This window comes from Macaca nemestrina, chromosome 3 (assembly GCF_043159975.1).
Source record: "Macaca nemestrina isolate mMacNem1 chromosome 3, mMacNem.hap1, whole genome shotgun sequence".
In the NCBI taxonomy this organism is placed as follows: Eukaryota; Metazoa; Chordata; class Mammalia; order Primates; family Cercopithecidae; genus Macaca; species Macaca nemestrina.
The window spans coordinates 189327842-189352380 of record NC_092127.1 but is presented as its reverse complement, the minus strand read 5'-3'; the positions used below and the strand labels follow the sequence as shown (position 1 = coordinate 189352380).

At 48.8% G+C, this 24539-nt stretch overlaps 2 protein-coding genes across 17 annotated transcripts in view; one reads left to right on the top strand and one right to left on the bottom strand.

Moving 5' to 3' along the window:
* The window catches only part of LOC105483919 (EvC ciliary complex subunit 1), a 102076-nt gene extending 92809 nt beyond the window's left edge, over positions 1–9267 (bottom strand). For 4 of the 7 annotated variants that reach the window (XM_011745010.3, XM_071093897.1, XM_011745013.3 and 1 more), the window contains exons 1-2: positions 8903–9091; positions 757–882 (exon numbers count right to left, since the gene is read on the bottom strand). In XM_011745010.3, coding sequence (XP_011743312.2) covers positions 757–882; positions 8903–9076 — 300 coding nt within the window. In that variant the 5' untranslated portion in view covers positions 9077–9091. The other 3 variants (XM_024793423.2, XM_071093898.1, XM_011745011.3) reach the window with 3 other exon arrangements.
* Positions 9268–10871: 1604 nt separating this feature from the next.
* LOC105483923 (EvC ciliary complex subunit 2) overlaps positions 10872–24539 on the top strand; it is a 186286-nt gene continuing 172618 nt past the window's right edge. For 7 of the 10 annotated variants that reach the window (XM_071093880.1, XM_071093879.1, XM_071093877.1 and 4 more), the window contains exons 1-2: positions 11780–12131; positions 22805–22859. In XM_071093880.1, coding sequence (XP_070949981.1) covers positions 11904–12131; positions 22805–22859 — 283 coding nt within the window. In that variant the 5' untranslated portion in view covers positions 11780–11903. Of the gene's footprint in view, positions 11589–11779; positions 12132–22804; positions 22860–24539 lie in introns of those variants that run through there. The other 3 variants (XM_011745016.2, XM_071093882.1, XM_071093881.1) reach the window with 3 other exon arrangements.

The following is a 24539-nucleotide window of genomic DNA, read 5'->3' as shown; positions in this document are numbered from 1 at the left end:
CACATCCTCTCCACCCACGGGGCTCACCCAGAAAGCGATGTTCTGTGGATAGAGTAAGGGTTCCAGGAAGGCAGAAACAAAGAGAATTTTTTTAACATCTCTTCCAGAGGCCCAGCACTCCCACTCCTAGAGATTTAATTAAAGGAAGTAAAATGAAATGAAAATAAGCAATCGTATGCACCAACATTCATAGTAGGCTTATTCATCACAGCCAAATTCTAAAACCGGCCCAGTCCACCAATGACACACCCACCAAATGGAAAGCAATCAACAAAGCGTGGCACATGCACACAGTTGACTGCCACTGAGCAATAAAAATGGGGGAAGAATTGATATACACAATGAAAGGGAAACATCTCAAGGCATTCTGTGGAGGAAACACAGGCACGAAACAGCACAGTTCCATTTGCATAAGGTTCTAGAACCAAAGAACCAACCAATGGAAATCCCACGCATGGGTGCCTCTGGAAGTGTGTGGGGGTGGGGAGTGACCAGAAAGGGGCACTAGAGGACTTGCTGGGTGATGAAGACATTCTCAGCGGGGATATTGGTTCTAAGGGGTGTGCAATTCTCAAAACTCATCAAACTGTAAAACCTAGAGTCTGCACATTTGATTGTATGTAAATTATGCCTTAAAAAAGCAGCCCATTGGGAAACTATATCTGTCAGAGGCTTGTCTACGTGACACCTGGCTGCCAAGGGGACACCCCACCTCCCACATGTGCCTCCACAAACAAACACCAACACCTAGCTTACATCAACAGCTTCCTTGTCCTTTGACATCTGCACTTCTCTCTTCCTCCTCCTTGATGGGGAGCCAGTTTCCAAGGGGGTCTGCGCATTAGACTCCAAATTCTTGAGCAGATTTTGAGTGTCGTCTTTCTAAAACCCAAAGGTCAGGAGTTGGGGGTAGATAGAAACACAACACTGAGGTCAGTTGGCCTAGTCCCCACCAAGACTTTTGCCAGTCAACTCCCCCAGTCCAGCGGCCACTTCTGCTCGCCTCTGTGCTTCTCAAGCTTGGTCCTCTGTGTGTAATGCCTCCCACCCTATGTGGGGTCTGCTACACATCCTTCAAGACTGCACAGGTCACCTTCCTGAGAAGTCCCCCTAAGGCCTCCAGGATGCCCCCATTTCAGTGCAGCTTCAGGACTTGAGCTAAGATGCAGAGCAAAGCTTGTTCCATTTTTCTTCTAGGTTGGGACCCCCAGTGGACTGGGAGCTCCTTGGATTTAACAACAAAGCACGGGAAATGGCACATGCATATTAATGTTCCTGTTGATTTTGATCACTTCATTGAATGGTTTTTAAGAAAATATGTTAGGTGACCTGAAGTTATAGAGTAGTTTCTATTCTGAACTACAATGAGTGCTCATTATTTATGGATTCTGTATTTGCCAATTCCTGTACTTGCTAAAATTTATTTATAACCCCCAAACCAATGCTCATGGTGCTTTTACAGTTATTCACGGATACACACAGAGGATGAACAATCTGAGTTGCCCGGCATGCATGTGCTCAGTTGAGATGGAACAAGGTAGCACTCTGCCTTCTTGTCTCTGCTCTCATGCTGTAAACATCCTTTTCATACTCTAGTAGCACAGTTTTTGCATTTCTGTGCTTTTTCTTGGTGACTTTACTGTTTAAAATAATCACCAAACACAGTGCAGAAGTGCTATCTAGTCTCCCAAAACACAAGAAAGCTATGGCATGCCCTCTGGAGAAATGGGTGTGTTACAGAAGATTCATTCGGGTATGAGTTACAGTGCTGATGTCTGTGAGTCCAATGTTAATAAATTAAAAATATCTATCAAATAAGATATCTTTAAACTGAAACATACATAGAACTATGCTACATATTGACTGGTTAATGGAAATGTTGTGACCAGAAGCTTGTAGGAACCTAACCCTGTTTCTCCCCTAGGAACAATGGTTCAGTGTTCACTAACGCTGTGTTCTCAGTGAGTTTACAGAACATAACTACCACAAATAAGGAGAATAGACGATATTTAAAATTCTGTTATCCTGGATACTTCTCAACTTCCTCTTTAATCACTAGCTGCTCATGAATATAATCTTTGAAGTAAAGAAATATCACCAGTTTGTCACTGAGTTAATCAACTACTATTACTGAGCATCTGCTTTGTGTCAAGCCTTGTTCTAGGTACTGGGAATAGAGTAATGAACAAAATACACAGCCTCGGCTTTTGTGGCATTGACATTGCAGTGAGAGAAGAAAGATGCAAACAAATAAATGAAAAAATACATAGTAATTCAGGGACAATCGTGTTCTAGAGTAATAGTGGAGGGTGGGGGAATGAAGGATGATGGCAGACAAAGTCTCTTGGACAAAGTGGCATTTGAGAAGGAACTTAAAAGAAGTGAGGTCATCAGTCATTGAGATATCTCAGGGAGGAGTATTCTAGAAAGAGAGAACAGCAAGTGCAAAGGCCTTGAGGCAGGCCCATGTTGGGCATAGAGAGAAACCTGTGTAGATGCAGCAGTCTGGGGTGAGTCTTGGGGTAGATGATGAGGCCAGAGATTTGGGGGGTTGTTTACCAAGCATGGTTGGCCTGTACAAATGTCCTGCAAAGAAGAACCCAGTCAGATAGTCCTACAGTAAAGACATTGACGAAAAAAAATACCTATCCCACAGAAGGAGCACCAGCATCACTTGAAAATGTCCAGAGGGTCACCAGCCATTTGAGGACAGACTCTAATACGAAAGATAAAATCCAAAACAAACAAAAGGAAAAAGCAAGCAGGGAACACACTACGCAAGGCAGAGAAAAAAAAAACACCTTAAATAAACAACTAAAATATTATCAGAGAAATCAGAGAAGGTATTCCATTCATGAAATAAGAACAGGATAGAACATTCTCAGAACCAAGAAAGGACTCTTGAAAATTGAAAATATGAAAAACTCAATACAAGTACAAAGTTAAGAAACGTCTTTCTGATGGTAATGTAAAAAAGACAAAGAGGGCTGGGCGCGGTGGCTCAAGCCTGTAATCCCAGCACTCTGGGAGGCCAAGACGGGTGGATCAGGAGGTCAGGAGATTGAGACCATCCTGGCTAACACGGTGAAACCCCGTCTCTACTAAAAAATACAAAAAAACTAGCCGGGCGAGGTGGCGGGCGCCTGTAGTCCCAGCTACTCGGGAGGCTGAGGCAGGAGAATGGCGTAAACCCGGGAAGCACAGCTTGCAGTGAGCTGAGATCTGGCCACTGCACTCCAGCTTGGGTGACAGAGCGAGACTCCGTCTCAAAAACAAACAAAAAAAAAGACAGAGATGGGAAGTGAGAGAGAAAGACTAAGATTGGAAGCCCAATTCAACCTAAAAAAATGATAGGAGTTTTTGGAAGAAGAGAACATACAAAAGGAAAAGAATCATCAAAGATATCAAGAAAATGATTTTCTATCAAAAGGACGTTCCAAATGCCTGGCACCGTGGATGACAAGTGACTTTCACCAAGACCATCCTGGTGCAATTTTATTTATTAGGAGCAAAGGTAAAGGTTCTTTAAGATTCTACAGAGGAACAAAAGGAAAAGAGGTTTCATATAAAGTATCAAGGATCAGAATAGAATCAGTTTTCTCAACAGCAACCATGGAAATTATGAGATGAAGCAGAGTCCCCACCTTTTATGGGCCTGCAAATCCCCTGCCCTTAGCCTGGAAATAAAGGAAAATCCTGACTTTCTTCAAGGGAAATTATCAGCAACTTGATAAGCAAGAAGGTAATAGTAACTTAAAACAATAGCCAGGAAGTTAGAGTCAGGAGATGTTTGGTTTCCCTACAGAAATTAAAGATAACACTTAACATATGTCCTGAGTTGTTTTTCAGAAACCTGGACCCCCATCAAATGGATCCACTCAGAGGCTGAGGTCCTCCGCTGCCCCTTATCTGAGATCTGAACTCTGAGCACCATTCTTTGTTTGAAAGTTCTTCCTGGGGGGCCTGGAGGAAGTCATGCCCAGGAGCCTGAGCTAATGTTCTTTTCTGCTGAACCCACATTTTAAAACAAAGCTTCTCTTCCCTGACAAAATGCATATCAGAAAATCTTTGAATCTACCTCTGACCTACAAGCCTCCACTTCAAGATGTCCCGCCCTTTTAGGCCAAAACCAATTGTAACCTTCATGTACTTATTTACAATTTTGCCTATAACTTCTGCTTTCCTGAAATCTACCTATACCTTTAAAAACCCTCACGTGCAAGTCATTGGGGAGGTCAGGATTTGAGCATGAGCTGCCTAGTCCTCCTGGCTTGGTGCCCTGTGAATAAACACCTTCCTTTTTACCACTGCAAAACCTCAGTGTAGCTATCTGGTCTTACTGTGCGAGGTGAGTGGGACCCAGTTTGGTTCCACAACAGTTCTAAGACAACGGAGGCCGGATGCAGTGGCTCATCCCTGAAATCGCAGCACTTTGGGAGGCCGAGGTGGGAGGATCACGAGGTCAGGAGTTCAAGACCAGCCTGGCCAACATGGCGAAACCCCGTCTCTACTGAAAATACAAGAATTAGCTGGGCATGGTGACACACGCCTGTTGTCCCAGCTACTTGGGAGGCTGAGGCAGAAGAATCACTTGAACCCAGGAAGTGGAGGTTGCAGTGAGCCAAGATCGCACCACCGCACTCCAGCCTCAGTGACACAGCGAGACTCCATCTCAAAAAAAAAAAAAAAAGACAATGGAAAAATGCCTTCGAAATTCTGGAGGAAAATTATTTCCAATCTAATTATTCTTACCAAATTAAGTATAAAGATAGAAGAATATATTTTCAGACACAGAAGTTCTCAAAAGAATTGCATCCATCCCTTTTTGAAAAAGCTACTGAAGGATGTGCTCCCGGCATGCAAGGAAATTAGCTAATGAAAGGGGAGTGCAGGGGAATCCCTGAAACAGGATTCAACCCAGGAGAGACATGAGAAAGTCCCAGCATGATGAGTAGCTGCTTCTCAAACTTTAAGAACATGTAAATCACCAGGAGGGCTTATTAAACGCAGCTTGCTGGACCCAGAGATTCTCATTCAGTGAGTCTGGGGTAGAGCCCAAGAATTTGCATTTCTATCAAGCTCCCCAAGATATTGATCCTGCTGGTCTGGTCCACACTTTAGAGAGCTGTCTAGAGAATAACCAGCTCAAACTAGAGCTTGTCAGAATGTTTCTCGGAGACATGTTTTTCTCAAGAAGATAAAATGGATCAAATATCTAATGTATTCAATTGTCTTGAACAGAAAGGCACATATATGGGGGACAGTTAAATGAATGATAAGTACACAGAATCTAAACAAATGAAAAAACCGAGGCCAGATGTGGTGGCACATCTGTGATGAGCCTGTGATCCTGGCACTTTGAGAGGCAAAAGCAGGAGGACTGCTTGAGCCCAGGAGTTTTGAGACCAGCCTGGGCAACATGGCAAAACCCCAACTCTACGAAAAACAGGAAAAAAAAAAATTAGCCAGGTATAGTGGTGCAAGCCTATAGTACCAGCTACTTGGGAGGCTGAGGTGAGAGGATCACCTGAGCCCAAGAGGTCAAGGCTACTGTGAACCGTGATCATGCTACTGCACTCTAGCCCGGGCAATAAAGTGAGACCCTATCTCAAACAAAACAAAAAACAAAAAAAGAGAATAACTATTAATTTCAGGAAAAACAAAATGTTGTGCAAGAAAAGAAGGTATTCATAACCATAACTGATCCTTAACTTACAGTAAATGATGTTTGCAGAATTGTAATAATGGAAACACTGAATACTAATTTAACCAAATTCCCCTATAATCTCCCTACCGGGAGGGTGGTAGTGGTGTTGGGAAGAGTGAACATCTTATGGAGGAGGGGAGGCAACAGAGCTAAGTCCTCTTCCTTTCCACATTGGAGGGTCAACGGCTATTACACACAGAAAAAAAAAAAAAGCAAGCAGCAGCAATATAGGCACGTTATTCAGAAATGGGAAGTAAATTCTCAAAATAATCAGCTGAAGGAGTTAACAAGGCCACTGTGGAGAAGTAGAAAATGGGTGGGGCTACTGCTCCTTTTGAACTAATACTTTAAATTATGTGCATGAACAACTTCGATGTAAATAAAACAGGTTTAATGATGAAATAAGTTAAAATAACAAAATAAAACAAAAACAGCAAAAGGAAAGCAGTGTAAGATAACACTGTGACTTGGAACAGAGGAGGAGAACAACGAATGCCCAGAAAGCAGGGAAGTACCTGATCTAGCATGGAAGGTCATGAAGACTTCCCTGGTTAATAAGGCGATCTCTCTGGGTCCTGAGGGCTGAGCAGGGTGGAGTCTGAGAAAGGCCAGTGCAGGTGGAGAGAACAGATATACAGAAGTGCAGAGGTGACAGGGAACAGTGAGATGTCTTGAGTGGCTGGAGAGCAGGATGAGGCAAGTGGCTGGGCACCTGTGCGTTAGGATGGGTACTCTGGAGAAGGTAAGCCACTGTATGCACCATGCTAGAAAACTGGGTATTGTTTTATTTATTTATTTATTTATTTATTTATTTATTTATTTATTAATTAGATGGAGTTTCATTCTTGTTGCCCAGGCTGGAGTGCAATGGCATGATCTCAGCTCACTGCAACCTCCACCTCCCAGGTTCAAGTGATTCTCTTGCCTTAGCCTCCCCAGTAGCTGGGATTATAGGCATGCACCACCATGCCTGGCTAATTTTGTATTTTTAGTAGAGACAGGGTTTCTCTATGTTGGTCAGACTGGTCTCTAATTTTTCTTTTTTCTTTTTTTTTGAGACAGAGCCTTGCTGTATCGCCCAGGCTGGAGTGCAATGGCACGATCTCGGCTCACTGTAACCTCTGCCTCCCAGGTTCCAGTGACTCTCCTGCCTGAGCCTCCTGAGTAGCTGGGATTACAGGCTCCTGCCACCACGCCAGCTAATTTTTGTATTTTTAGTAGAGGCAGGGTTTCACCATGTTGGCCAGGCTGGTCTCAAACTCCTGACCTCAGTTGATCAGCCTGCCTTGGCCTCCCAAAGGGCTGGGATTACAGGCATGAGCCACAGCGCCTGGATGGGCATTATCTTTTGCAGGCAGCCAGGAGTCACTGGAGGTGTTTAACCAGGAGGGTCATAATGTCTGACGTACATTTTATAAATAAAAACTAGACGGAGGAGACAGGAGGAAAAGAATCTCATTAGAAAGAAGGTTGTTGCAAGAATCACATCAAACTGTAAGAAAATCCTATTAGTCCTACTTTGAGCCACAGACCTCTCAATGGCTGCCACCCTGGTCTGAGCCACCATCACCCTCAACTGACTAGCTGTGCAAACCCAGATGGCTTGGTTAATCCCGGTAAGCCTCAGCTGATTCAGCTAGGAAATGGGATACTAACCACCACCTGACTAGGTAGCAGATGCTTAAGGCTCTGGGTTTGGGGTTCAAACCAACTAGGGTTGAAATTCAGCCCCACTGTTTACTCATCGTGGCACCCTGGTCAAATAACTTTACAGAGCATCCACTGCCTCACTGTAAAGTGGGGATAATGGCAGTTCCTCCACCTCATGGGGTGAAGGATAAAGAACCAGATGTCTACAAACACTGCATAGGGCACCCAGCAAAGTCTCTGTCTGTGGCTTCCCTTTCCGTCTCCGTGCAACAAGCCAGCATCTCTTAGTGTCTCTTAATCACCAGCAGGATCTGACAACCCCCAACTCACCTACAAGCATCTTGCATTATCTTAGTTTCAGCCCTGATCAGCCCTTTGCAATGTAACGCGTCCCATGAGTCACCACATTCTGATGCCTACATGGAACCCGCACAGGATCTGTCTCCTCTTCCCACAGGCCAGAAATGGGGGCAGCAAGACCATGCCATCTTGTTTCTGATCTCACAGACTTTACCCTTCCCCGCCCCAAAGAGGCAGAAGCTGCAAGGATCTAAAATAGTGGCCATACCACTACTGATGGAATGCCTGCCATACGCCAGGCGTTGCCATGCACAGCCAATTCCATGAGGGCCACTTGCATATGAAGCATCCACTGGTCTCCTTCAAGCAGCCACCCCGTCCCTCATCCATGCAGAGAACACAGTGGCTTTGGGGTTAGACACGTCTGTCACTTTAGCAAGTTACTTAACTCCTCTGTGCCTCAGTTTCCTCATCTGCAAAGCAGAGACATTCATGAAATCAACTCAAACTGTTGTGGAGATTCATCGAGATCATTTAGGCAGAGGGTCTAGTTCAGTGCCTGGTAAACAGTCAGCACTCAATAAATACTAGCATTGCCAGTGCTCCATCGCAGACTCCCCATGCGGTGTCATAACTGATAGTTCACTTGTAAACTTGCAACTCGTCGTTCTCCTTGAGGCTGTGAACCTCAAGCAGGCAAGGCAGGGTCTCTCCTGCTCACGAATGTGGTGCCTAGGCCAGTGACTGGCTGTAGAAGGTGCCCGAAAACTTTTACTGTGAAAAAACTTTTACAGATGAATGAAAAAATGAATGCCAATGTGGCGGCTGGAACTCAGGCCAGACGACGTAACCCACACCAGAAGGACGGAAAAGGCAGAAGCAGGAATAGGCATTCAGGCGTGGGAGTCCCAGCAGCCCTTCTGTCCACCACGGTGAGCGGGGTCAGCATCCTGTCCAAACCCTTGATGCTGCAGATAAAGAGACCGAGGCGTGGCGCGGATGGGCTGCTGTCTAGGATCACCCAAAGGAGCGGGATGTAACAGGCACCGCAGGGGACCTCAGGTCAATGCCCTCTAGTCACCCCGCCACCTTCCTCCTGTAGCAGGAGAACCCGACGCCTGAGCAGTTGCGCGCGAAGTCCCCAACCAGGCTCAAGGAGCCACAGAGCCAGGTCTCCAGGTCCGCACGACAGAGAAGCTACGCGCCCCGCGCCCCGCCCCACCGCTGTCTGCTCGGCCGACCCACCTGGTGTCGCGGGCTCCGGCGGCCCGCGCGGCAGCCGAGCCAGAGGCCGAGGCCGAGGCCGAGCGCGGCGCCCAGCAGCACGGCGGGGGCCAGCAGCGCGGGTGCCGACCGCAGCGCGTCCCGGCCCAGCAACAGCCGCGCGTCGCTCTTGCAGGCCGCCCCGCCGCCGGCCATCTGGGGCGCTCAGGCGGCCGCCCCGCCGCATCCCGCTGCTTGCTGCACCGTCCCCGCCAGGGCGGCGACGCGAGACTCGGAGCCCGGGCGGGCCAGAGGCGCGGCGCGCCCCGCAGACTTTCCGGCCTGTGCAGTCTCCTGACTCCTACTCCTCTCCCCTTCCCTGCTTCGCCGAGCCGGAGGGAGGAGCCTGGATCACCGCTCAAAACTTTCAGCCACCCCCGCCTCAGCTCTGCCCCTGCACTGAGCATGCCCAGCAAGAGGCGCGCCTCCCAGCCCCGGACCTTTCCGGAGGGGGCACGGTTTCCACCGGGATTCCTGGGTTCCTGGGGAAGAAGAGAGACCTTGATCACCGAGGAAGTCTCCTTTAACTGTATTGAGGCTTAGAATATGCTAAGCATTTAGCTTAATGATCTCATTAACTTTCTCCATAACCCTCTGAGGTGGGTGCTCCGGTCATCCTCCTGATGAAAACGCTGGGACCAATGCAAGTCCAACCCCTTGCCCTTGCCCCTAACCTCTACCCATCAACCTTCCCGGGGCCACACCGCCCTCCACGCCTCTGAACTTGCTCACGCGAAGTCTCCCGTTTTAATCTTATTTTCTCCCAGGGAAGGTCAAGACAATAGGTGGAGAGACCGTTACCCTCAATCTCCACTAGGAGGATGGGTAGAGGGACCCTTAAACCCAGTCCCCACTGAGACGCTGGGTAGAGAGACCCTTACACCCAGTCCCCACTAGGTCCAGGACACTGCACCATCATTCATTTACTCAGCAGTTGGGGAGAATCTGTTTCTGTGTTGCAGGCTGGGGGATAGGCCAGCCACAAACCAGGCAGTGTCCAGGGTAGTGAATATCTCACAGTTGTGTAGAGGGGTAAACGATTAGACCAGTTCATCACTCTGTGTTTGCTTTAAACAAACATTTATGGGGTAGCTACTAGATGTTTGCTTTTGTCCTGGGTGCCTGGGTAAAGTACACATGCATGTGCATGACTGCACATTGCACGCAAGGGCACACACAGACACACACACACTCCTACCCTGTGGAGCTTAATTACCTGTGTGGGCCAGGCTAGGGGACACACCATGTGGATCTGTTTCAGCAGAGGAGGGCTTTGCCCTTTCAGCCTGGATGTCCAGCTTGTTTCTAATTTGTTTCATCATTTCCTCGTGGCAAGATGAGAACTGTTACCCAAATTCTTCATCCTTTTTATAAACGAAGAAACTGACAGCTAGAGAGGAGAGGTGACTCATTTAAGGTCTTGCAATTAAGGAGTGGGACAGAATTATTGTCCCATTTACACCTGTGTCTGTCTAGCTTCAGGACAAATTCTCCGCTATGGGGAGCTTCTTATATATTTCTTTAGAAGCATCTCCAAGTTCCTGGGGACGCATGAGGGCAGTAACTTGATGCTGTTGTTTTACGCTGGGTATTTCCACGAATGCTTAGGCTTTAGTTTTTAAAATGCGGTGTTTGGGCCGGGTGTGGTTGCTCACACCTGTAATCCCAGCACTTTGGGAGGCTGAAGTGGAGGATTGTCTGAGCCCAGGAGTTTAAGACCAGTCTTGGCAACACGGTGAGACCCTGACTCTATAAAAAATAGTAGTAAGAAGATGTTTTAAATGTAGGGTTATTTGCATTTTACTTTATGATAAAGTTGACTATTAAATTAACCTTTAAATTACCGACTGTCAAATAATACCAATGGTCCAGCAACATGCTTGGCAATTAGCCTGTGGCCTTGTCTCATGCCTGACAGCTGCCACGTACCCCCTGGTGTGGGGAACTTGGCTTATAAATTCTCAGCTTCTCAAACCCCATGGCCTTGTCCATGTTAGCTCAGGAAAGGCCTGTCCTTGGATGGTCTGGGTTATGGGGAGATAGGCTGCCAGGGGCCAGGCTCACTGGCCTGAGACTTTAGACAGCCTAACAGGCTGTCCCGGAGGAAGGATGGCTGGAGTGGAGCCCTCTCCCGTCAACAGGTGTCAGCTGTCACTCAGGACCTAGGCAGGGATGAGGAAGCAGACAAAAGGCTCCACCTGTTCCCCTTTTTTGTGTCTTTCTCCTCCTCCTCCTGCCTCCCTTGGCAAAGCAAACCCCTGACCCCACGGAGAGTTCAGGGAGAGCTTGCTCAGGGCTGCGACTTCAGACACCAGCTGCCCTCTTTCTAGGTCTCCAGAGAGGTGGCCCAGCGGCTGGCCTGTTTCCCACTGGGAATGCGAGGGGCACCCGGGCGGGCCCAGGGCTGAGCCACAGCAGGCTCAGGCAGTGGGTGCTCAGCTGGGCCGCACTGAACGCAACCGGAAGTGAGGGTCCTTTTCCTTCTCTCGCCGCCACCCCCTTCTCCCGGAGCTGTCCTGAACCCTCTGGGTGCTCCAGAACTCGTGGCCCCGAGCTCCAAGTGCTTCTCGGTTTTCTAAACGGGGATGAGGAAACTCCGGATTCACATCCGTGTGTCAGGAAACGGTTCCCAGGAGAAGTGCGTCTGAGTAGAGGCTTACAGACCCAGGTAGGTGGTAGCGGAGGGGCCCTTGGGGCCCTGGTAACCTTGAGGAGCAGGGGAGTGACCCGCTCTGATTTGGTTTGGGCGGAAGCAAACCCAGGCCTGGCCGCCGGGCGCCCGGGCCGCGCCAGCTTGCTCTTCCCCTCCCACGCCCGTCCGGCACCTCCCGGCCGGCCGAGCTCTAGATGCGGGTGTTTGTTCCAGAAAACTTTCGGCTGCGGCTCGCACTGAGCATGCTCGGCGGCGGGGCGGGCCTGGGGTCCGGAAGCTCCGGCGACTCGGCGGCACCCGCCGCTTTGAGGTAGCGGGTCCCGGCAGGCGATGGGCCCCTCGGGCTCCCGGGGGCGCGCCACGTGGGTGCTGGCCGGGGGCCTCCTGGCGGTAGCCCTGGCCCTGGGGGACCGAGGCTGTCTCGACGCCAGCTCAAGTCCCCGCTGGCGCCCCCTCGGCGCGCAGCTACCCCGGCATCCCCAGGTGGCTCCCGGGTCTGGGCCCGGCCTGAGGACTCCTCCCGGGCGGAGCGGGGTGGGGCCCGAGAGCAGCACGCAGGTAAGGAGGGCCCGCCCCCAGGCTCCGGTCTGACTCTAGTGGTTTGACTTCGTCTACACCGGGGGTGGCAGGGAGGACCCTTAGTATTTCGCAAAGAATGAGGGAGGGCAGGATCTGAACAGGGTGCCTCGCGGCCCTTAGGTGTATCCCGCTTATGGCCAGAAAGCTTCGAGGGAAACTGGAGACCTTCCTCGGGGTGTGGCACCAGCGGGCTTGGACTTCACCAGCGACCCGGGTTCGAATCCTGTTCTCCATTTTACGAACTTTGACTTAGGGCAGGTCACTCCTGTGCCCCAGTTTCCTGATCGTTGAAACAGGGCCGTGGTGGCGTCCACCCCAGAGGGTGGAAGTGGGTTAGATGAGCTCACGCATACAGAGCGCCTTGCAGAGGCCAGCACTGGGAGATTGCAGCGGTTGTTGAAAGTGGGGACTCTTGGCTGGATTCTTAGGTGACTGAACTCTCCTGGCTGATGGATTTAGCCACTTCCTACTTCACCCTGGCCCTCCTTCTGTGGTCCTAAACTCGAAAGGTGTGGATCCCTGCCTGTCACCCTAGACTTGACCTCCCCCCACAAAGTTGGTCACCAGTCCTAGTGCCTTTTCCTCCAAATCAGCTCGGATGTCTGCCCCTCCTCCCTCCCCACTGCCACCCCCTGGCTTCACGTCCCACCACTTCACCTCTAGCCCTTGGTGATGGTTTTCCCACTTCTTGCATCCATTTTCCCCCAGACCTCTGGGGTGGTCTGTCCTGGTAGACATCCCACCACTCCCGTCCCATGCTGGCACTCTTCCCTCCCCCACCTTATTGTCCCTGGCAGCACACCCAGGCTCCTATTCCCAGAAGTGCCCTGGCCAGTGGTCTGGCCATTGATGCTACCCTGAGGTCCTCCCACCTCACTCCCCGGGTGGTGGGTCCTGTCCTGCTGTGTTCTCTACCCCAGGACACTTGCGACACTTCCAGAAGTTTAGCCTTAAAAGAGACCCTGCTCCCTTTCTGTCTTTAGGTTTTCACTGGAGAAATGCCATGTCAGTGTCCTGAGCTTTCAAAAGTCTAATGACAGAACATGTTCCCTGGGTTCTTTCATCTGCCCTGTGAGGTGGGAGTATCTGGCCGGTTTTGCAGGTGACAAAACCAAGGCTCAGGGAGTCGAATCCCCAGGCCTGTCCTGTGCTCTCTCCCTGGCCCCCGAGTTCAGAGCCCGTGCGCCTGGCCTCACCTGCTTTGCACAAGCTCTTCCTTCTGGGAAGCCAGCGTCAGAAGATCCTGGCACACATTGGTCTCTGTCAGCCACAGTGATGTTGAGGGTGGTCCCTGCCAGAAGGGAGGGACGGTGCCTACTGGGAAGGGCCTGAAGCCATCTAGGACCATGGTGGGTCTAGAGCACCTCACCCTTAAGGGCCGCCCCTGCCTTTGCAGGAATCTGGGAATGAGCACCTGTGTTCAGGTGCCCTTGGCATCTTGAGCACATCCCCTGGGCCCTGGCCCTGCCCACACCCATCCCAGCTGTCCATGGGACCAGCCTTCCTCCATCTCTCTGGGCCTGTCTTGGACAGCCCTTCTGCACACTGTACAGGAAAGAGCTCCAGCCATGTGTGTCCCTGCCTCGGCCACTCCCTCTTCTGGGGCCTGGGGCAAGTCACAGCCCTCAGGTCTCTGCTTTCTCTTCTGAGCAATGGTGTAAGGGCTGTTTCCAGAGCACAGTTCCCTAAGGCACAGGTTAGTTCTTCCTATTGTAATTATTTGATGCCTTCATGTAATTATTTGATGCCATCTATCCATCCATTCATTCAATATCTATATCTATATATATATATATTAATTGCACCTTTGCTAAGTCCTGTGCTGTGTGCAGGGGGCTGGGAGACCAATGCCTAATTGCACACTGTGATTGCTGTAAGGAGGATGGGGAGCCATGAGAGAGGGCGGAGGAAGGAGATCATTTAGTCTGGGAGGTCAGTTGAGACTTGAAGGATGGGCAGGTTTAGCCAGGGAAAGAGTGGGGAGAGGACATCCCAGGTGGAGGAATCATCGTGGGTGCGGCCCACATGTAGGAGGGGCTTGTCATATTCCAAGTCTCTGGTACCCTGATGCTGGGACATGTCTTGGTGAGAACATTTAACACATCGTTTTGGCTGCTTGTCTGTTTCCTTTGCTGGACTGTGAGTTACTGTGGGCGGGGATTTTACCTTTTTTAATTTCATCATTTGATGCCAACTGGAAATGCATTTTATTCCCCAGTGGTTCTTAAAGTGGGGCCCAGGGACTCCCTGGGGTCACTGAACCATTATAGGGTCCATGGAGTCAGAGCTATTTTCACAGTAATGCTGAGATATTACTTACTTTGTCTACTCATTTTCTCACAATTGTGTGATGGAGTTTTCCAAGGTGACAGGAAGTGTGATATTGCAGCAGATTTAATGTACAAGCAGATTTAAGAATCCAACTCTTTCCATTAAGTCAGACATAGATGAGGTTTGCAAAAATGTAAAAAAAAAAAAAAAAAAAAGTAATTCTTCTCACTTTTTTATTTTAGAAAATAAAAGTTTTAGTTTATTTAGTTTTCAGAAAATATGCTGTTTATGTTAATATGGAATGACATTGTTATTGCTATTTAAAATGAATTAATAGACACTTTAAAATATTCTCACCTTTAATTTAAAGAGAGTACATGTTGATAAATATAATCAGCACAAACAAACGTTTTTTGGAGCCTTCAATAATTGGCAAATCTGTAAAGAAGTCCCAAGACCAACAAGTCTGAGAAATCACTGCTCGGTAGCAAGCCTTATCTGATGTCCTAAGAATTCAGATGAAAGAAACCACCCAGCCCCTTTGAAAGATAAGTGTCTATTTCAGAATGGGATCCTTTCATCATTTTCACCATTTCATTATGCTAATAGTGTCATTTTGTTATTTTACTTGAAGCACCACACAACAGTAATTTAGGTTGGTTGTGATGCCAAGTTCAGTGGATTGGGTGTGTCCCAAATTTGTAGAAAAGAACAACAAAAAATCAGCCAGATACGATGTAACATTATCTGTTACACTGTGTAATTACTATAGCTTTCAAAATTGCAGCCTTGGAATTCCAAGTTAAGGGAACTATTAGTCAAACAAACTCACGCCTGTAATCCCAACACTTTGGGAGGCTAAGTCAGGAGGATAGCTTGAGGTCAGGAGTTCAAAAGCAGCCTGGGAAACACAGTGAGACCCTCACCTCTACAAAAACATATGTATATATATTTTATTAGCTGGGTGTGATAGCACATGCCTGTGTATTCCCAGGTTCTCAGGAGGCTGAGGCAGGAAGATGGCTTGAAACCAGGAGTGTGAGGATGCAATGAGCTATGATCTCACTACTGCACTCCAGCCTGAATGGCAGAACAAGACCCTCTCTCAAACAACAACAACAACAAAACAAAACTTCCTGAGAGCTTGGTCAGGAAAGATGGAGATCTTGAGGGTGTCTGTGCTTCACTTGATCTTTAATGGCCGGAGCACCCCAGGGCTCAGTGCTGGGTTCTCTTCTTCCCTCTGTCAATACTCACATCCTTGGTGATCTATCTATCCACTGGCAGCTCCCGAATTTCCATGTCCAACCAAGACCTTATCTGAGCTCCACCATGGATCTGCAGGCCTACCTGCCATGGTTCGTGGAGACTCATGGGCACTCCACAACTGATGCACCAAGGCAGAACCTAAATCGTGCCCCTAGGCTCCCTTCCTGCCAGTGGTTCCTCTGTCTTTCTTCTTCCTGGACCCGAAGGCCTTGGCACCCTCCTAGCCTCCTCCCTCTCCCCAAGCCCCACATTTAGTCAGCACATCGCATGGGTTTTATTTTCAAAACACACCCACAATTAGCACAGTTTTCACTCTCTTTACAAACACCATCTTCATCTGAATTGCCACCTTCTCTCTGGGATTATTGTGGAGCCGCCTAACTGACCACCTTGCGTCTCCCCTTGAGTACTTCTCTGTTCTCAACAGAGCAGCCAGAGTGTCCCATTTAAAATGACTATTATGCCACTCATCACAGAGTAGCTCATGGTGGTTTCCCATTGTCCCCAGAGCAGAAACCACTCACTCGCCCTGCTCAGGCACCCGGACCTCCTTGTGTTCCTTGTACACCTGGGTGTGTTCTCACCTCAGGGCCCTTGCACATGTCTTTCCTCTGCCTAAGTGAATGCTCCTCCCCCGATACCCCGACAGCCCTTTCAACATCACCCCATTTAAAATAGCATTACTCTCTGTCCCTTTTCCCTTCTTTATTTTGCTCCACTGTTCTTATCACCTTCTAATATACTATTTACGGTATGTTACTGTTTTGTTTGAATTATATATAGTATACTATGATTTTGCTGGTAATTTTCCTAAATAGTGTTTTGAGAGTAGAGCATTTGATGTCTCCTTTGGCGATGTATCCTCATTTTCAAAATAGCACATAGTAGGTGATCAAAAGTATTTGTGGAATGAGTGAATGCAAGTGAAGTAACTGAGGTTGGCAGGAAGTGGTGAGGCAGTGGCTGAGTGTTTGGAACCGGGGCTAAGAGTCTAGAAACATGAGTTCTGACCTCAGCTTTACTGTTTACTAGCTGTGGACACTTGGATATTTCATGTGTCAATTTATAAATATTTATTGGGTACTCTTGATGCTTCTGTGCGGCTCCTGGGGATATAGCACTCAACGTGCCTGAGTCTCCATTCTCCTGAAGTTGGTGCTCAGTCCAGCTCGGAGACTCACATTCCTCATCTGCAAAGTGGTGATTTTATAGTTACTTCTTGGCATTATCAGAAATGATGATGATGGTGATGATAAGAACAGTAACAAGAACAGTGATAATAATAGTTATGATGATATGCAGTAACTCCTCACGGGACATCAGTAGGTTCTTGGATACTTTGACTTTAAGCAAAAGAAGCGCCGTATGCTATAGGAACAGCTCTTGTCTGTATTAACTAGCCTATGGTAAATTTGGTTTTGCTATACAGTATGCCATTTGGCTTAAAGTCACAGTTTCTATGAACCTATCAATGATGTTAAGTAAGGACTTACTGGATGGCAATACATAGTAATATGTAGTAATAATAGCAATAATAACAATTGTATATTTGCTGTGTATTTACTCTGTGCTGGGCGCTATGCTAAAGCTTTACATTCATTTTCTGGTTTAATATTTTTTTTTTTTTTTTTGAGGCCGAGTCTTGCTCTGTCACCCAGGCTGGAGTGCAGTGGACTACAGGCACCCGCCACCATGCCCAGCTAATTTTTTGTATTTTTAGTAGAGACGGGGTTTCACCGTGTTAGCCAGGGTGGTCTCGATCTGACCTCATGATCTGCCCTCCTCGGCCTCCCGAAGTGCTGGGATTACAGGTGTGAGCCACCGTGCCCGGCCTTAATCTTTTAAAATTCCTTATGAAGAAGGTATAATATCCCCATAGTACAGATGAGGAAACTGAGGCCTCAGTGATTCCAGGTGAGGTGAATATGCCCACCAAGACTTGCCTATCCCAAAGCACTTGTTGTCAGTGTCTAGGCTCTACAAGAAAGTGCTTTGTAAACCTGAACACAAGATTTTTGTGCTAATTTATCATCCCTTCTTACAGAGAGAGAACTAAGAGGAAATTACAACCATTTCCCAGATGGTCTAAAAGGACACTGTCCACTACAGTCGCCATGTATGACTAAACTTAAACATTTCACATGTCAGTGGCCCCCATCTGGCTAGTGGCTACCATATTGGACAGCTCAGATTCTAGACCATTTTCATCAATGCAGACTGTTCTACTAGAAGTTGATTGAAAGGGGAGGAGGCAGTGGAGGGGGAGTAGAGACCAGGCCTCTGGGCCATTCATTCGCAATGGCTGTTGAGGGCCTTCTAGGTGCCAGGCTGTGTCCTAAATGCTTGAGATACAACAGGGCAAGGCAGACCAAGACCTGCCCCTGCTCTTAAGGAGCCTGCATTCTTGGAGCTGGAAAAAGGCAGGAATCACGTTACTCTGTGGTGTGTCCACCGGTGGTTGGGGGCTGGAGAGATGCACACAGCGGGCAGAGTGGTCTGAGAGATGAGCAGCGCTTGTGATATGGACAGGCAGGAAAGGTGCTTCAAGGAGGTGACAGCTGAGCAGATCTCCAAGTGGAGTGAGGGACGGGCAAGGCCGTGTTTCTGGCCAGGACTCCGACAGTTGTTCTGAGTAAGATGAGATGCTGTGGATGGGCTTTGAGCAAGAAAGTGACCCTGTCTCATGTTTCCTTTCCAAGCACCCCCGTGGCAGGGGTGAGAACAGATGGCAGGCAGAGGGGTGAGCAGGAAAGTGGCGAGCAGGCAGGCGGGAGGCCCGGGGGCCATGGAGGGGAGCTAAACTGGGGAGATAATGGTGGGCTACTGAGAGGTTGCTGGACTGTGGATGTTTTTTCAAGGTCGAGCCAGTGGGGTTTACTGGAATTGGTTCTGGGTTGAGAGAGAGAAAGAGAAGAATCAAGGACAAATCCAAGGATTTGGGCCTGAGCAAATAGCAGAAAGGAGATGCCACTGGCTAATGTGCAGCAGCCTCGGGTTGGAAATCACTGCTGTTGAGTTCGACGTGTCTCTTAGGCGTTCACGTCTGGATTTGAGGGGAGAAATCTGGACTAGAGATTTACATGGGGGATAGTCAGTGTATAAATGACCTTTAACATCTGAGGGGCTGGATGAGCTCACCTCAGGAGGAACTCTCGACTGGAAAGAGTGCCCTGGAGCAACCCCAGGTCTTTTGACTGGGAACAGGAAAAGATCCAACAGAGGAGGCGGAGAACGTGTGGCCTCTGTAAAAGGGAACCAGGAATGCGACCCAAAGGTCAAGGGTGGAGAGCATTTCAGGAAGGAAGAAGGGGCTCACCATGGTCGGCAGAATAATGACTCCCAAAGATGCCCGCATCTAGACCCCTGGAACCTACGGATATGTTAGGTTTCATGGCCATGGGAGTTGACATTATACAAGGAATTCAGGTTGCTGACCAACTGATCTTAAAATAAGGAATATATTCAGGATTATCTGATGGTCCCAATGTAATCATCAGGGTCCTTAAAAGCGGAAGAAGCAGGCAGAGGAGAGAGTCAGAAGGAGATGTTGGAAGAAGGTCAGAGAGATGCAACGTAAGAAGGACTCAGCTGCTGCTGGCTTTGACGATGGAGGAAGGGGCCATGAACTTAAGGAGCACAGCAGTCTCTGAAAGCTGGAAAAGGGGAGGAAATGGGTTCTCCCCTGGAGCCTCCAGAAAAGAGCACAGTACTTTGACTTTAGTCCATTGAGACCTGTGTCAGACTTCTAACCTCTAGAACTATCAGAGAATAAATGTGTATTGTTTTAAGGCACTACATTTGCAGTAATTTGTCCAGCAGCCACGGGAAGCTGGAATAAGCACATATCGAATGCTGCTGGTAAGTGTGTGCAATGAGGAGGACTGGTCATTAAGTGGAAGCTTGGAGTGGCTGTGGTGACCTTGACAGCAGCTGTGTCAGCTTGAAGAGAGGGATGACAGGGAGGAGCAGGCTGGCCACTGGACGGTGCTATTGGCTGCACCTGGCATGGTGCTTATGGGAGCAGCTGCCCAGGGTGGCCAGAGTCCCCAGAGAGGCACCTCCCCAGGCTGGGGACTGCGGTGAGGACAAGAATCAGAGATGCCCAGAAACCAGCGAGATTGCCCTGGGAGGCCTGGCCGAGGGTACCTGGCACCAGGGCTACCCAAGGGCTTCTCATGGAGGTCAGCCTGGGTCCTTTGCTCCCTGGGAACCTGCCTCTTCCTCCCAAGTGGCAATGTCCACTGGTAAGGAGAGCTTTGTCCCTGTGTGAGGTCAGGGGCCAGGTCTGCTTTGCCTGACATGTGATCCCTAGCACAGGGTCTAACAGGCAGAAGATGCTGGCTGAAAGAATGGATAGAAAGTTCCAGGGGACAGAGGTTGTACAAAGGTACATTTGTGTGGAGTTCAGTGCACCATCCAATGGATGCCTTGCCATCTATTGGCACATGTTCATATCAGAGACCACATGGATATATTTGTTCTTAAGTAATAGACTGTAATTTTTAGAACAGTTTTAGGTTTGCAGAAAATGAACACATAGCACAGAAAGTTCACATATACCTCCTCTGCCACACACATACATGGTTTCCCCTATTATTATTTCTTTTTATTTAATTAATTAATTTATTTTTATTTGTTTATTTTTTGAGACGGAGTCTTGCTCTGTCACCCAGGCTGGAGTACAGTGGCACGATCTCTGCTCACTGCAACCTCTGCTTCCCGGGTTCAAGTGATTCTCCTGCTTCAGCCTCCCAAGTAGCTGTGATTACGGGCACCCACCACCATGCCTGGCTAATTTTTATATTTTTAGTAGAGGCAGGATTTCACCATGTTGGCCGGACTGGTCTCAAACTCCTGACCTCAAGTGATCAGCCCTCCTCAGCCTCCCAAAGTGCTGAGATTACAGGCATTAGCCGCTATACCCAGCTTATTATTTATTACTAATATTTTTTTGAGACAAGGTCTCACTTTATCTTATAGGCTAGAGTGCGGTGGCATGATCATAGCTCACTGCAGCATTGACCTCCTGGGCTCAAGTAATTCCTTCTGCCTCAGCCTCCCAAATAGCTGGCAGTACAGGCATGTGCCACCACTTCTGGTTAATTTTCTTTTTATTTTATTTTTTTGTAGAGATGGGGTCTCCCTATGTTGTCCTTTCCAAGGCTGCATATTCCATTTTATGAATAGACCACATTTAGCTTATCCATTCATCCATCGATGGACATTTGGCTTGCTTCCACTTTTGGCTATTGTGAATAATGCTGCTGTGAACACAGATGTGCAAATATCTCTACAAGATCCTGCTTTCAGTTATTTTGCGTATATGCCCAGAAGTGGAATTCTCAATCATGCTGCTTTATTCTTTTTAATAGCTGCCTGGTACTCCATAGAATGTTTGTACCATAATTTACTATTTTAAATAGAATTATTTATGCTGCCCGTAACATAACATAAGCTCCATGTGAAAAAACTGAAGCCAAATGTTTGGCTCCATCAACAGGGAATGCTGGGGTGGGTTTGGGAGAAGACTGGCTGGATTGAGCTGCACCCGTTTTCCCTCTTCCCTCACCTCTTGCCTGTCTCTGCCTCTGTCTCTGCAATTTCCATTATTTCCTCTGTGTCCCTCCACAAGTCTCCATCTCTGTGGGTGAGCCTCCTCCACACTTTTGGGGGAAAATCAACCTCCAGTCCGGCTGGGCTTACGTCACACCAGCAGAACTGCCCTAGGTAGGGTCCTGGAGGTCTGTAAGGACTGGGCCTGAAACACACAGACGGTGGCCACAACAGTGTCCCATCGATCCCGTCCCATCTCATGCTTTCCGTGGTATCTGGCCCACGTGAGAGCCAAGTGAACGGTAGCCACACGGACTAGTCATCGGAACTGGACCCCAAAGCCAGTCCTGAGCATGCTGCTCAGCTCGTATACACATCCTCTCTCCTTCCGTTACACAGAAACCAGCCATTGCGTGCAGGTGCCGGTGAGCACACGTGCTGGGCCAGGCTGCTTGCATGCCAGGCTCTGGAGTGTTACCTTGTTACTGTAGACTGGGGGTGGTGCTGTAAAATGAGGATAATGCTTCATGGGTTACTATAGGGACTACTTGTGTAGTTCACTCAGTGCACATAGTGTAAGCACTGGTACATGGAGAAGGTTCCATCTGGGAGAGCTTTTATTATTATTCAGTAGAGAGGTCCGAGTCTTTCTAGAGCCCAGTGATTGACAAAGATAAATTGGAAGGGTTTGGCCAGGTTCAGTTTAGACCAATTTTCATCACCAGTGAGGCTGAGCAGACTCAGGGGAGGCTTTGAGGTCACTTTTCAGAAGAGGGATCTGAGGCTCAGAGAGGCTGAGACTTAGCCAAGGACACACAGTGAATAAATGGTTCCAGCTGGAGTCCAGTTCTCTCCACTTCCCATCTAGTGTGTTATCTGACACTGTGGAAACTTGCAGGATCTTGGGAATTCGGAGGCTCTTGGCTCACTCAGGGTCACAGAGTTGATGGAGGGCAGGGCTGAGGTTTGAACCCAGGTCTGTCTGATGATAAGACGTTTTAACCACATGGTGCGTCCTCCCTTGACAGCTCCCAGAAATGCATTCATGAGGGCACTGATTCTCTCCCTGGGAAAGGGAAGAGAATTCTCTACTCAGAAGCTGGCGGGGATGGCTGACTTAGAAAAGTTTACTTCACACCTCCGGATAAAAGTGCAGGTCCTTGGCCAGGCACGGTGGCTCACACCTGTAATCCCAGCCCTTTGGGAGGCCGAGGTGGGTGAATCACGAGGTCAGGAGATCGAGACCATCCTGGCTAACATGGTGAAACCCCGTCTCTACTAAAAATACAAAACAATTAGCCGGGCGTGGTGACGGGTTCCTGTAGTCCCAGCTACTCGGGAGGCTGAGGCAGGAGAATGGCGTGAACCCAGTAGGCGGAGCCTGCAGTGAGCTGAGATCACGCCACTGCACTCCAGCCTGGGCGGCAGAGTGAGATTCTGTCTTTAAACAAAAAAAAAAATGCAGGTCCTCTCCATGTGAGCCATTTACAAAGATTATTTATCGCCACTTCTCACAAGTATGTGTTCCATGTTGACTCTGTGTCTTTTGAATTTTTTAGGACTTGCCCTGTATGGTTTGGCCCAAAGTAGAATGCTGTCACTTTAAGACTGCAGGTGAGTTTTTCTTCTGGTTGATGTTCTTCTGTTTTGAGCATGAAAAACCAGAAGCCTGAAGCCCTCCTTCCTCCAGCTCCCTCACACTCTGCTGATCCTTCCAGCACCTCTCTACTTTGGACAAGTAGATCATTCCCTGACCTTACAGAACTAGGGCAGTGTGCCTGCACCTCAGAGCTGGCCGAAGTGTTAGTGCACAGTGGAACCTGGAGTGAGGTAGGCCCTTTTTGATATCCCTTGAAGGCATCTGGTGAATGAAACACAGAATGTGTGAATTAACTGGGTGTATCAGTTTTCTGTGGCTTCCCTAACAAATGTTCACAACTTAGTGGCTTCAGCCACACACATTTATTCCCTTACAGTTCTAGAAGTCAGAAGTCCAACATCAGTTTCACTGGGCAAAGTCAGGGTGTCTGGTCCCTCTGGAGGTTCCAGAAGAGAGCCCATTTCTTCTTTTCCAGCATCTATGGCCACATTGCCTGCGTTCCTTAGGGATGGATTAGGGATACTGCCTTCCTGCATTTCAGAAGCCAGCAGCATGGCATCGTGCCTCAATAGTTACTTGGCCTGCTTCTCTTCTGTCTGTCAAATCTCTGGCTCCCTCTTATAAGGACATCTATGATGACATTTAGGGCCCACCAGGATAATCCAGGCAATCTCCCCATTTCAAGGCCCTTAATCAAATCACATCTGCAAAGTCTCTGTGACCCTAAGATAACATTCACAGCCTCATGGGGTTAGGACCTGGCTATCTTTGCGGACCTTTATTCAGCTTGCTACACTCAGTGGTCGAAATTCAGCTGACACTCATTTCATCAAGAGGAATTGATTGGCATCTGTAACTGAAACACGCAGGCCCTGGCACTGCTAGACCCGGGAGCACAAGGTTCTCAATGCTCCTACGGCTCTGCCTTTCTCCTTCCCTCTCAGCCGCCCTGCTTTCCTCTGGTGAGCATCCTTCGCAGGCAGGTACATCCTTGCCCTGTGGTGGGAAAGATGCGGTGGGCAGTCCCCGGCTCCTGAGTCTGATGGCTGGCACCTGCAGTGTAGACTTTTCCCAGTGGCTGTGACAGTTTCAGTGCAGACCCCTGGGCTCAGCGTGGGTCCCTGACCTGTCCCTGAAACTATCCCTAGGGCCAATGCGTAGGGTTTTCTGGGTTCTGTGCCTAACTCTGGTGTCCTAGGGAATGGGATGGGCTGGGATTCGGGTGGGCCCCACTTGCCTCTGTAGACTGAGCAGGATTCTTGCTGAATAGAGGAGGGGTCCTCTCTGAAGGGAGGGATCACCTTGGAGTCTTCATTAAAGCGGGGGACCAGGAGAGCCAGAGAAGCGTAAACGGGTGGACCAGAGATGGAGCGCTTAAGGGTAAGGTGTGGCCTTAAGAATTTATGTTCTGCCTGCTTGCTGCACAAGCATTTGTGCCCTAGCCCAAGGTGCTGTGCTGGGGTCCGGAGATGGATGTCCGGTCTCGCTTGCACCCATACGCTCTACTCAGACATTCCTGATGCTCTGAATCAGCTGCTGACCCGGTGGAGCACTCGCTTGTTTCCATGGCGAGGGCCATCAGTCCCCCGATGCTTAATGCAGCAGGAACCCTTATCCCATCCCAACCTGAGGAACTGAATCACCCCCAGATACAACCCAAGGAAGGAAAAAAAATACTGTAATTGGATCTAGGA